At 48.9% G+C, this 13600-nt stretch overlaps 1 protein-coding gene across 4 annotated transcripts in view; it reads left to right on the forward strand.

The window, feature by feature from the left end:
- Positions 1 to 371: 371 nt before the first annotated feature.
- The window catches only part of ENPP6 (ectonucleotide pyrophosphatase/phosphodiesterase 6), a 79005-nt gene continuing 65776 nt past the window's right edge, over positions 372 to 13600 (forward strand). For all 4 annotated transcript variants that reach the window (XM_068970328.1, XM_068970329.1, XM_068970330.1 and 1 more), the window contains exon 1: positions 372 to 614. In XM_068970328.1, coding sequence (XP_068826429.1) covers positions 374 to 614 — 241 coding nt within the window. In that variant the 5' untranslated portion in view covers positions 372 to 373. The remainder of the gene's footprint in view (positions 615 to 13600) is intronic.

Consider the following 13600-nt stretch of genomic DNA (forward strand, 5'->3'; position numbering starts at 1 on the left):
CCCCAGACTCCTTGGCGGGGGGTGGGATGGGGGGTGTCAGAGGTCAGCCGCTGAGCAGCACGTGACTTCACCATTGTAGAGGTTCAATAGGTGGCAAGCACCCATGGCAAGTGCCCCTTTGTGGCTGACGGGTTGCACTCTCTCTGTCCCCTGGTATTTATTCCGGGTGGTTTGGGAACTTGACTTCTCTGAAGGAGACCATCTCCAGACTTGCTAGTAAAGGGTGAGCCTAGACGTTTTTTAAAAGGGGGTGCTGTACCTTTAAATTCTGAAAGTGAACTTGGCTCAGGAAGGCCAGTAGTCAAGGCCCAGCCCCTAGAAGAGAGAATAGCTGCAGACTCTGCATCCTCGGCTGGGGCAAGCTCCTGACGGCATGGCAGGGAAGCTGAGGGTCCTCTTGCTGGCCCTCGTGCTCAGCCTGGCGCAGCCAGCCTCGGCCCGCCGGAAACTCCTGGTGTTTCTGTTGGACGGCTTCCGAGCAGACTACATCAGCGATGAGGCCCTGGAGTCCTTGCCCGGGTTCAAAGAGATTGTGAGCAGAGGGGTCAAAGTGGATTACTTGACCCCGGACTTTCCCACTCTCTCTTATCCCAATTACTACAGCCTCATGACCGGTGAGTACCCTGCCCTCCTCTGGGTGCGGAGGGCGGGCTGGAGTCCTTCAGGAACAGTGAGCTCCTGGCATTAGAATCATGTTTAAAGATTCAGTCTGCTTTCATCTTTGGGGACCCCAGGGATAGGCAAGAAGTGTGTGTTCTCGGCTGAGGTTCCTTTTTTTGTGTGTGCATGAATGTGTTATTTTCCTAAAGTTATTCCCTGGGACCTGTTTTGGCTTCGCAGTGTGGAGAACAGAGGACTCTACGATTAGACGATGGTTAAAGTGGTTATTTGTTTTGCAAGTTAAAAATTCTAGCCAACTCCATATTTTCTAAGTTGAAATTTAAAAAGCCGACAGGTCTTCGTTTGGATCAAATTCCTTCTGTCCCTTTTGCTCTGCAGTCATCTGTCATCCTGGAACTGTTTTGGCTTGTTGGGCTATGAAAGTTACACGTGGGATTCCTGTATGACTTGGAGGGAGTATTCAGGTTATATCCTAAAGTGTTACTTAGCAACACTACTTGCTCCTTCGTTTGCCTTTTTGGGCCAGGTAAAATGACATGGAGAAGAAAAAATTGATGCATAGTTCAGATTCCTGTTTTTAACTTCTAGCATCTGTTAAGAAAACAAAACCCAAATCCCCAGCTCACCCAAACTGGGCCAGTGTTTGGGAAAGCTGACTTTTGCCTAAAGATGACCTTCACCTGGGATTGCAGGCACACCAAATGTGATTCCATGAATTTGATCCTCTATCTGTGTCATAGAATGTACACCTGATGGCACAGTGGGATTCCTAGCTTCCAATCTGTTTACCAGTTAACCATTGCAAGGGCCAGCAAGAGGCGCTCAGAAAGAATTTAGCAAACTATCCAAGGACACTGGTGAGAATGCACTGTTATTGATGATGCTTCTGTAGGACTTAGCTCTGTGCTCTGAGCACAGGGAAAAACTCCATGAATTATGTTAACAGGAAGGGAATGAGAACTAATTATGTTAACAGGAAGGGAATGAGAACTCTGGTATCTCATTATGGATCTTCACAGAACAGGCAAAGCCCCAGGATTCTGGAAAGACAAATTGCTATGTCTCTGACTTCATACATGGAGACCGAACGCATGTGTACATAAAAATGCTGTCAGATGAAGGAGGGGAGAGAGTTTGGGAATTAGAAATAAGGGCATGGAGAGGAAAGAAAATCCAGACTGCACACAGCAAGGAAATTATTTGTCCATTTTAAAACGTCTCCCTCCAACAGACAGACGATGAGCATCTCTAAGATCTTGTGGTCCTCACTTGGCACGGCTCTCCCCTTGCGGGGAAGGAAGCCGTTTGCTGGCTGCTGGGCCACACACAGATGCTATTGTGTGTCACAGCCCGGCTTCCACTCCGTCTGTCCGGGGTTTTCACACCTGCAGACCACCCCCCACACCAGTTGTCTTTCAGAGCCTTGCCGGGAGACTCAATTCACAAACTGCCGCGCGCACTTTTCTCAGTCTCAGTAAAAGATGAACAAAATCCAGTCTGAGCAAGCCAGACTCCAGTGAGCAAAAAGGGACCATTACAGTCTCCGTGGAGGAGCCAAGCCAGTGACACGACCCTTTGTTCGTCAGACCCCCCCGTTCCTGATATCCCTGCAAGGACTAATTGGCACAAAGTCTTAGTCACGCAGACACTTTCTTGTCAGGCTGTGGGTATAGTCTGGTCATGACAGAAGTGCTCTTTTCATGGGGGGACAGTGCAGATCCCAGGAATGTTTGACAGAGACCTCTTTACTTTCAAACTTGCAGGCTTCAGGAGTTGCAACCCTAGGGCTCCGTTGTTGCTGCTTCCGGGCTCCAGAGCACAGACTCAGCAGTTGCGCATGGGTTCAGTTGCCCCGCGGCACGTGGGATCTTCCCGGACCAGGGACTGAACCCGTGTCTCCTGCATTGGCAGGCAGATTCTTTACCACTGAGCCACCAAGGAAGCCCCCACCTTTTACTTTATGGAAGCAATATTATGTGTAGGCTGTGTCCTGCAAGACATGTTCATGTGCAGATGTCTTTGGGTGTGGCTTGTCTTATACACGCTGAGTGGACGTAAGGCTTGGAGCAGGACTACGAGCTGGGCAATGCCCAGCCACGAGGCTGCTATCATGTCCACTGCCCTGGAACCGACTCAGGGTGAGATCTAGACTATTTTCCCCAATGTCCATGCTTATTTTTCCACCCTATATTGAAAGATTCCTCTTTCTATATATATATACATGGAAGGATATATCTGTTGGGAAGTACACTTAGGGTTTGAGTGTTTGAGCATTTTATGAACCAACAAAAGAATCACGCTAGATCCCTTTGGTACTGAAATACACACTGTCTTAAGGTTCCTCAGAATTCCTAAGACAGACTATGATCTCACTTCCTTACGTGAATTATTGACCACAAGACATAACGCCCTTGGTGTTCTCTTTGCGTAATGAGGAATGATGGGTTACTGGAAAGAACTTGGCCTTGAAGCTGGGAGAGAAGCTGCTTGAAGCTGTGGTGGGAGTCTTCGCAGGGTCGGGAAGACTTCAGGCACAAGTTGTCATGGTGCCCTGAACCTCCGTTTCCTTAGTTTCTGGGCCCCGATCAGGCCAGAATCTCAGCTGCTGCCAGAAGCAGGCATGAAATGAGAAAGGGTCAGGACTGGCACTTCCTGGGAGGCCTGTGTGTGCTGCGTGTGTTGTGCGCTCAGTCATGCCTGCCTATTTGCAATCCCATGGACTGTAGCCCTCCAGGTTCCTCTGTCCGTGGGATTCTCCAGGGAAGGGTATTGGAGTAGGTTACCACTTCCTCCCCGAGGGGATCTTCCCGACCCAGGATCGAACCTGAGTCTCTTGCATCTCCTGCACTGGCCAGAGGACTCTTTACCACTAGCACCACCGGGGAAGCCCAAAATGTGTTTGCAGCAGGACAAATGTGGCTCCCCGGTGGCTCAGCAGTGGAATTTGCCGGCCAGTGCAGGAGATGGAAGAGACTCAGATTCGATCCCTGGGTTGGGAAGATCCCCTGGGGGAGGAAATGGCAACCTACTCCAGTATTATTGCCTGGAGAATCCCATGGACAGAGGACCCTGGTGGACGACAGCGGGGTCACATAGGGTCACAAGGAGTCGGACACGACTGACTGAACTACCAAATAAAGTGCTGGGAGACTGGGTGCTTCCCTCCAGACACCTGAGGGCATCAATGGCAGGGCTGAGATCGGAGGGCAGGCTTCAGAGGCCCAGATGTCACACAGGAACCAGCATGGCGCTGACTCCAGTCCTGGTATGTCCTGAAGGTGGTGCGCGTGACCTGGGATCCACAAACAGAGGTCTCCTTATGACCAGTCCAGGAGGCAGCCGGAGCCTGGACAGAGGCACTTGATTAATCATCTACTGGAATCAAGGCAAAACCAAGAAATTTAACTACTTAGAATTAATATCTGTGCTGGTACAATTCTGACCGCCCTCCTAGAAATGCCACCTGAAGTGAATTCTTCCCAGACTGCAAGGCCCTACATTCTGGAGTGAGGGATTATGGGATAAGGTAAGCTTTCCCTTGCTTTCAAGAAAATAGCTGATTTAAATAAAACCAGCTGTCACTTGGGCCAAAGGAAATCAATGCAAATAGTACTTGAGAAATCACTTTTTGGAAAAAGCCCACATCCTCAACCTTCTGCAGAATTCAAGGTTTCACCTGGGGGGTCTCTGTGAGCCTGCAGCACAAGCAGCGTGGACTTGGCCTCCAGGCTCCCTGGCCTCCCCTCCCCTGGATCTATTTCACACATGCTAGTGTATATATAGGGCTTTCCAGGAGGCACATTGGTAAAGAATCTGCCTGCCGATGCAGGAGATGCACACTCAATCTCTGTGTTGGGAAGACCCTCTGGAGAAGGAAATGGCACCCCACTCCAGTATTCTTGCCTGGAGAATCCCAGGGATGGGGGAGCCTGGTAGGCTGCCGTCTGTGGGGTTGCACAGAGTTGGACATGACTGAAGTGACTTAGCAAGCAAGCAACAGACAAGTGTATATATAGGGCTTTCCAGGAGGCACATTGGTAAACAATCTGCCTGCCAATGCAGGAGACGCCGGAGATGCACATTCAATCTCTGTGTTGAGAAGAGCCCCTGGAGAAGGAAATGGCAACCCCCTCCAGTATTCTTGCCTGGAGAATCCCATGGACAGAGGAGCCTGGTGGGCTACAGTCTGTGGGGTCACAAGGAGTTGGACACGACTGAGCATGCATGCGATTGTGTATATGTCAATGCTTCCTCCCCCTCTGTGTCCCCTTCTCTGAATCTGTGCTTCTATTCCTTCCCTGCAAGTAAGTAAATCTGTACCATTTTTCTGGCTTCCATATATATTCGTGTGTGTTAGTACAGGGTATTTGATTTTCTCTTTCTGACTTCACTTTGTGTGACAGACTCTAGGTCCATTCACATCACTACAGTCTCGTTCATTTTTGTGGCTGAATAATATTGCATTGTATATATGTGCTACAATTTCTTTATCCATTCTTCTATTGATGGATGTTGATACTTTTATGTCCTGGTTACAACACTAGTTACAATGGTAACTAGTACTGCAGTGATGTACTTTGAGCATCTATTCTTTATGATGGGCTGTAAGTGAAAAGTTGAATTTGAGGCATGCCCTTGGGGCAGAACTTGCTGAATGAGTATGAGTGAATATGGAAGAGCTAAGAGGAAGGGAACCTGAGTCAATTCCAAGGCTACAAGAAATTCAGAAGTCTGGGACTCCTGTGAGCAGAGATGGCAAAGCTTGGATAGCTGTTTATTTGATGAAGTCAATTTTCATCAGACTAGACTTCAGGTTGGATTAGGATATTCACCTGGACTTGGCCCTTGAGGGGATCAAAGATAGTAGAGTGAAGGAGAGTTCCAGAAATGTGTAGAAAAATGATGGGAGTCCAAGAGAGAAATTGCTCCTGTGGGTCCCAGTGGACCCCCGTACATGGACTTGTCTTTCTACTTGCCCCACAGCTGGTAGAGGATATTTCTCACAGACACACAGTTAAATCTGTCTTCTCAACTGCATGAACTTTTCTCTGAATTTTGTCACTTACTTCCCGGGGACACCTAATGCATCTTTTCACGTTTCCACTTAAAACTACAGTGTGTGTGGTGGATGCTGAGGAGTGGGTGTGTGAGGTGTCCGGGTGGCCAAATCGGTTAGGAGCACTCAGAGGCTCAAGCCTGGAGAAAAAAAGCACATTCCCAGAATTTACAAAGGTAATCTCTCTTGGCGCGTCATTATTTCAGCTCCCACCACCAGAGCTGTCTACACTGAAGTGCCACTTTTCGAAAAGCCTGTTTCTCTTGGCGTCCACAGTGAGGCCAGGGCATTCTTGTTACAGGGGTTCGTCTGGCTTCAAGAAACACATTCCTGGCAGGAGGGGCTGGCGAGGGTGGCGGCAGAGCTTGAAGACATGTTGAAAGCCTTTGATTCTGAGCTCAGCAAACCCTCCTTCAGGAGGTTCCCCTCACAGAGCCAGGCGGTCTCCTCCCCAGGTGGGTCTCCCGTCTCACCCCCCTCTCCCTGCTGCTGACCGATGGGACCGCAGGCTGCTGCTTTGCCACAGACGGGTTAAAGAGTACTTCAAATGGATTCAGAGGGAGCCTGAGTCAGCAGGTCAATGTTTATTTTAGAGACACTTTCGGCAACACCTACTCGGATTTCAGAGTCCCCATCCCTGAATAAGGCCATTGTGTCCACGGTCGCCCAGGCGGGGACCCCAGGGCAGGTTGGGCTCCTCTGGGTCCCATGTTGGATCTGGTGCTTGATCGTGACCTCCTCCTGTCTTCGGCCCTTTCCCTACGAGGAGAAGGGGCTTGAGAGCTGGTCACGGAGTCATGCAGGGTACAAGCACCTGGATGAGGGCTGCCCAGGCCGAAATCGCAGACAGGCTTGTGTGAGGGGCCCTGCCCATTCTTCCCGCCCTGAGGAAGTGACTCCCCCTGGGCGCCTGCCTATAAGAGTGGGCGCTCCTGCAGTGCCAGGACAAGTGGGACCTAGAGCAGAGCGTCCCAGCCCAAAGGACGGCCTCCCTCAGATGCAGGGGGCTGGAAGCTGAGCCATCATTTCCGGTCCTTCCTGCCTCTTCATCCATGCTTGCCACTTGGCAGGCGCCCTTCAGCACTCCACTCTGTCTTGGTGGGGCTTCCCTGCTGGACAGCTTTTGCTTCTTCCCTCAGCCTCTAGAACATCTGCCGAGATGTGTAAGTTGAAGTAGAGATGGGATCCGAAGAAGCCTTCTGTGTAGACTTCATCAAGATCTGGTCAAGGGGGAGGCAGAAGCCTCTAGAAGGTTGTGTGTGGTGGGGGTGGAGATGGGGGTGTTTGGGGCTCAGCTCAGCCATTCTCCCCACTTCCCTGGGTCTGGATGGTCCTCGGAGGATGGCTGCTCTTCTTCACGAGCCTCAAATAGCCTCCCCGAGTTCTGATGGAACAGATAAGAAGGAAAATCATGTTCCAGAGAGTTCATTCTCAGACTGTGTCAACAGCTGCTGAAAGCTAAAATAATCCAATGAAAACAAAAATGCCTTTTTTATTTATCTGACTCTCAACCACCTGTTGGACTTTTGAACCCACCAGCCAGCTGTGTGGTGAATCACGCCTTGGGAGATTCTGTCAGTGGACACAGACTGGTTCCTACCCTTCAAATGCAGGGATCACTGGGGTTTGGTCAGCCAGTCGTGAAAGCCTTGTGGGGATGGAACTCTGGAGAGTGACCTCTTTACTTCCCCGTTTTGGTGGGAGGCCTCTCCCAGAACGTCCTGTCCTTGCCTTGGCTGATACCGCTTCTTATTTCTGGGAGAGCTCTACTCCCGCCCTCCCTGCAACTCCCTGGCCTCAACCCCAGCCTGGCTGCAGCTGCCCTCCAACCCATCTTTTTCTTTCAGGCCAAAGTAAGATGCCTCCACCCCCCATACCGCCTTGACCCACAGATGGTCATATTTCAGAGAGCCCATTTTCATTCATTGGCTGACTCCTGGACCACTTACTGTCTGAACCACTGAATCTGGTAATTATTACAGCAACATGTAACTTTGACATAAATTCATAATGTACGTTCGTGTTTGATCACTCCTTAGGCAGGGCTATGCGAACGTTTTCTAGGTGAAACTGCTCTTCCGAAGGGATGTGTCCTCTGTCTTGGATGAACTTGTAATGAAGCTGAACAGCTCAGTGTGTGTGGAGTCACAGGCCAGGACAGAATAGGCACAGGATGTGCGGGGACCACTTCTGAGGAGGTTTGCTGAGGTGATGGTATTTGAGTAAAGCCTGAAGGATGTGGGAAAGTGAAAGTGTTAGTCGCTCAGTTGTGTCTGACTCTTTGCAACCCCATGGAGTGTAGCCCACCAGGCTCCTCTGTCCATGGGATTTTACAGGCAAGAATACTGGAGTGGGTTGCCATTTTCTTCTCCAAGGGATCTTCCCAACCCAGGGATCAAACCCAGGTCTCCCACGTTGTAGGCAGACTCTATCACCTGAGCCACCAGGATCTGAGGGAGGAGTTGAAACCTGGAGAAAAGGCTTGGTGGGGGGTGACTGGCATCATTCAAGCCAAGGGGCAGAGGCGGGAATGATGGAGCATTTGGAGAGCAGAGCTAGGCTTTGAGACAATTTCTCTGATATTTCTGAGCTGTGTGGGTTTGGACAAGGCTGTCCAAGACCAAGGGGAGAGTTAAGGACCCTGGGAGTCAAGTCTCTGGAGTGGACCTGGGGTCAGGGGTCTGATGGGGAACTGGCAAGACTGAATGTGGAGGATCAGAGAGAAAAACAATTTCAGGATCAGATAAGAATTGGACCAGAATTAGGGGAAGATGAATGAGCCCATCTGTGTGTAAAGTGGATCCAAGTTCACAAACTTGAGTGCATTGGTTCAGTCACTTCAGTCACTTAGCTGTATTCGACTCTTAGCGACTCCACGGACTGCAGCACGCCAGGCCTCGCCGTCCATCACCAACTCCTGGAGTTTACTCAAACTCATGTCCACTGAGTGTATTAGAAATTGTGCATTTCTTGATTTTCTTTAAACAAAAAATAATCTAAATCTCTGGGTAAACCTGAAAACATTCTAAGTCAAATAAGCCATAGACAAAAAAGAGATGTAGTGTTTGATTCCACTTTCCTGCAGTACCCAGAATCGGCAGATTCACAGAGATAGTGGGTAGAAGGTGGTTATCAGGGGCTGGGGAATAAGGAGTTAATGCTGAATGAGGCGGAGTTTCAGTCTGGGATAATAAAAAGTTCTGGATATGGGTGGTGCTGACGGCTACACACTCAGAGTGAATGTTCTTCGTAAAACTGAACTGCACACTTAAAAGTGGTTCAAGTGGCAAGTTTTATATTATGTATATTTTATTGCAATAAAAAATAAATAAATCTCAATCTGACTCTGACCTCCATCCCACTGGGCTCAGTGGAGATTCAGTTTCAGTCCCTACTGGGTGGGCGGTGATGTGACCTCTTTTCCTCCTCGATGATTTTGCAAAGGTCCTGGACCACATACCCAGTCCTAAGGCATTCGGACTTCAGCCCTGATCATTAGTCTTCTGCGAGTTTTGTATTTTCAGTTCTTACATCTAGGTTCACGATACATGTGGAGCTAATTTTTGTGTGTGGTGTGAGATAACTGTTCTGGCATCATTTGTTGAAATACTAATTTCTTTCCTGCTGAATTTTCTTGACATTTTTTTGTAGAAAATCAACTGACCGTGAATGTTAGAGTTTATTTCTGGGCTCTCAGTTTAACTCCCTACGTTCGCCCTAACACTAGGACCACACTGTCATGATCGCTGTAGCTTTGTAGTAAGTTGTGAAATTGGGGTGTGTATGTTTTTCCACTTCGTACTTCTTCTTCTTGAAGATTGTTTTGGCTATCTTGAGTCACTTGTATTTCCAGATGAGTTTTAGTATGAGCTTTTCAATTGCTGGGGGAAAAAAAAAAACTCTAGCTAGGATTTTGTTAGGTGTTGTGTTGAATCTATACAACAATTTAGGGCATATTACCAACATAACAGTATTAAATTTTTTGATCCGCAAACATGGGACATCCATTCAGGTTCCAAAGTCTTCACACAACACTTTATAATTTTCAGTGCCCAAGTCTCGCTCTTCTTTTTAAATAATTTATAGGAATTTTATTTTTTATTTTATTATGAGTGGAATTATTTTCTTAATTTCACTTTTGCAGTGTATGAAAACGGCGGATTTCTGGGCGTTGGTCTTGCATCTCGCTACCTTGCTGAATTTGTTTATTAGCTCTAATTGAATTTTGTGGATTCCTCAGGATTTTCCGCACCGCAAGGATCCACAAGATCCTATTTCCTGCAAATAAAAACAGTTACTTTCTAATCTTGATATCTTCAAATGATCTTTATAATCACCTTGGAAGCTATGTAAGGGCAAATTCACAGATAAGAGAACTCAAGTCTGGGGAGGGTAAACAGCTAGTGCGAGGTTATCTAGCCAGGAAATGGGTAAATCAGGACCAGCACAGAGGACCTCTGCACCCCCATGCGTCCCTCGGCATCTTCGCCACGCAGCCTCTGGTTGCTGGAGTCAGAATCTGTGATGACAATGGAGGCCTCTGTCTCTGCAGCACGACTGTTGTCCTCCTTCATAACAAGCAGCCAGATTCAGTCAAGAGGGAACAGAATGTGCATTTCCCAAACGCCTACCGGACTTCTACAGCTGTGTGTCTACAGCGCTTAGTGTTTGGTGCTTTCAAATAGAATTTCAGGCCATCCTCAGAAAACCCTGTAAGGCAGGCACGGTTGCCCTGGTTTTCTATCTGAGGAAACTGAGGCTGAGAGATATGAAAGCGCTTATTCATGCTCACAGGGCCCCAGGCTGGCAGAGCCTGGGAGCACAGCGTCCTGTGTTCCTGTTGGCACCACCTGCTTTCAGGGAAGTGGCTCTCGGCGCAGCGCTGTCCTGTGGCCATCCAAGTGTCTGCCCCTCAGCCAGAGACCTTGTAGCTGCATTCGTTACCACACCACACACGCCTGCACACACACACTCCACAGTGCCTGTGTCCCTGCCCTTCCAGGCTTCTTCCAGACCAAGAACCTCAGGGACAACTCTGTTTTTAAACCCTCCTTTGTGTGTCTCAATGGACAATGCGAACAATAAGCGCTTCTGGGGTTGAGTATAAAAGAGAGGATTCAACCTCAGACACTTAGCTACTTATCTCAGACGGCCACGGCTGAACAGTTGCACGGCATGGTTTAAACAGGCCTCTTTTGACAAGCCACATCTGGGACACTGACCCAGGCCATCGCAGTGACCCCGGACCAGGTGTTTGTTCGTACACTTGGTTCTGGGGCCTGGGAGGGCCTGGTGGTCCCAGTGAGGGCAGGGCCCGCCCCCTCCAGTGTCTCAGTACCCTGACACTTGGTAGGAATCCAGTAAGCATCCCTTTGTGTTTGTTTCAGAGTTACTTAGGACTTCCCTCGGACACGACTGAAGCGACGCAGCAGCAGCAGCAGCAGCAGCAGCAGCAGCAGCAGCACTTCCCTGGTGGCTCAGATAGTAAAGAATCTGCCTGGAATGCAAGAGACCCGGGTTTGATCCCTGGGTCAGGAAGATCCCCTGGAGAAGGGAACGGCACCCCACTGCAGTATTCTTGCCTGGAGAATCCCATGGACAGAGGAGCCTGGTGGGCTACAGTCCATAGGGTCCCAAAGAGTCAGACACAATTGAGCAACAAGCACTTTCACTAAAGTTACTTGGAAACTGCTTTATCCTCAATACTCACCCCATTTCTTTTTAAATTCTCTTTGCCATCACACCCCCTCTTCTTACAGAAAGGCAGCCCCCGAGGCTAGGCCACCACGGGGGAGCTTTGTAGTTTCACAGTGGATGAAAAATCCAAATGGACGTTGCAAACACTGCCTAAAACTCAGCCCGACAGCCCCCTTCTCCCCTGCCCCAGTCCATACCAGTTGAGGATAGGTTTCTGAAATGCAAAGCAGAAGTGTGTATAATTAAGTATCTTGCACACTCTGTCAAATATTTTTAAGAAGTGAGTAGACAGCCAATTGGAAACTCCTTATGGTTTACCTTTCTGCTAAATTCCAAACCGGGGAGGACTGCAGCGCTCTGGTGGCTTAAAACAACTTCTGTCTTCTTCCCAAGAGATTTTAGGTTTGGGAGTTTAAGTCATTTATAACCAGGAGTCTGGAAAAGTTTTCAGAAATAGCAGCTCCCTCGGGCGAAGGGTGTGAGGTAGAAGGTATCCTTTTTACCCGGCTTCCACCTCAGGTGGTTTCATGGTCAGCAGAATACGAATTTCTTAGTAATGCGAAATAAAAAGGCAGTGCTTCTGCCAAAACAAGATTACCTTGTGTTTGACTTGGCCATGTCTTCTAGTCTTTCTGGTCAAAGCCATGTGTAACCGCCTGTCCCATCACACGAGTCCCCGCCCTCTCTGCATTTGGGCGCCCACCCTGGTGCTGACCAGCTCGTCACGCTGGGTGTGGCCCGGTCGCTTCCTCTCTGTCTTTGGTGTCTTCTTCGTGAGAAGGGTGATAGATTAGAAGCAGGAGGTATTAGTTCTAGTCCAGCTACGGTGCCTTCTAAACCCTGTGGCTTCCAAGTCTTTCTGGGTTCAAGTTTCTTTCCTGAAAGAAAAAAAAATCAGGGGTTGAGGGCTCCAAGTGTTAGTCGCTCAGTTGTGTCCGACTCTTTGCGACCCCATGGACCGTAGCCCGCCAGGCTCCTCTGTCCATGGGATTCTCCAGGCCAGAATACTGGAGTGGGTTGCCATGCCCTCCTCCAGGGGATCTTTCTGACCCAGGGATCAAACCCAGGTCTCCTGCATTGCAAGCAGAGTCTTTACCATCTGAGCTATAGGGAAGCCCCCTCTGAGCTTGAGGGCTCCAAGGAGTGGGTTTAAATGCTGTGACGAGGTCCTCTGTCTTATCTATCATCGTGATCACTTCTCTCTTTTTTTTAAATGCAAGTTCTTTTAAAAATTTTTATTTATTATTTGTTTGGCTCAACATTGCATTGAGGAGCATGTGGGATTGCAGTTCCCCAACTAGAGATCAAATCCGTGCCCCCTGCACTGGAAGGGCGGAAAGTTAACTGCTGGACTGCCAGGAGTGTCGTCCCCTGCTGTGACCAGTTCCAGTCTGTTTCCCCTGGAACTTTCCGACCTTGATGCATGTCAAAGGGAGGAGAGTGGTGTTGCCCCGTGCGCCCTCTGGACAACCGTCGCTACTGAACCCAAAGGGCACTGCAGCTGTGGTTGGCATTTGAAGCCAGACAGCCATACACTTACTTTTCAAAGGATGAATATTGTTTTTATCCCTACGCCTTGCCCTGTTAAGATTCATAGTTATGATTTTTTTTTTAAGGACTACCAGAGACCCTGTAAAAATGGTATCATCTTCTTTTTTATAATAATGTTATTTATTTATATCTGGCTGTGTTGGGTCTTCGTTGCTTTTCTCTAGTTGCAGTGAGCAGGGGCCACTCTCTAGATGCGGTGCGCAGGCTGAGTGCAGTGACTTCCTTGTGAAGCTCGGGCTCTAGGGTGTGCGGACTTCACTAGTTGCAACACGTGGGCTCAGGAGTGGTGGCTCCGGGCTGCAGACTGCAGGTTCAGTAGTTGTGGCCCAATGGGCTTAGTTGCTCCGACTTGTGAGATCAACCCTGGTCAGGGATCAAACCCGAGTCTCCTGCATTGGCAGGCGGATTCTTCACCACTGAGCCACCACCAGGGTCGCCCCCAGAGTATGATTTTAAAAAGAGGGAAAGTCACCTGGTTTAAGGTAGGATTAGGGAGCGGAGTACGGGGGGAGGGGGTTAGAAACCTCGGCCAGAAAGTTGTACTTAAAATCACATCCTTCACTACCAATTTCCCCGAGGAACAAAGTTTAATAATTCTTTGGGGAAAAAAACTAATGGACTCCATGCCCCTGTGTTTCACTGGAGAAATCCCTGCATAGAACCGTGGCAAGGAAA

This window comes from Capricornis sumatraensis, chromosome 4, assembly GCF_032405125.1.
Source record: "Capricornis sumatraensis isolate serow.1 chromosome 4, serow.2, whole genome shotgun sequence".
Lineage (NCBI taxonomy): Eukaryota > Metazoa > Chordata > Mammalia > Artiodactyla > Bovidae > Capricornis > Capricornis sumatraensis.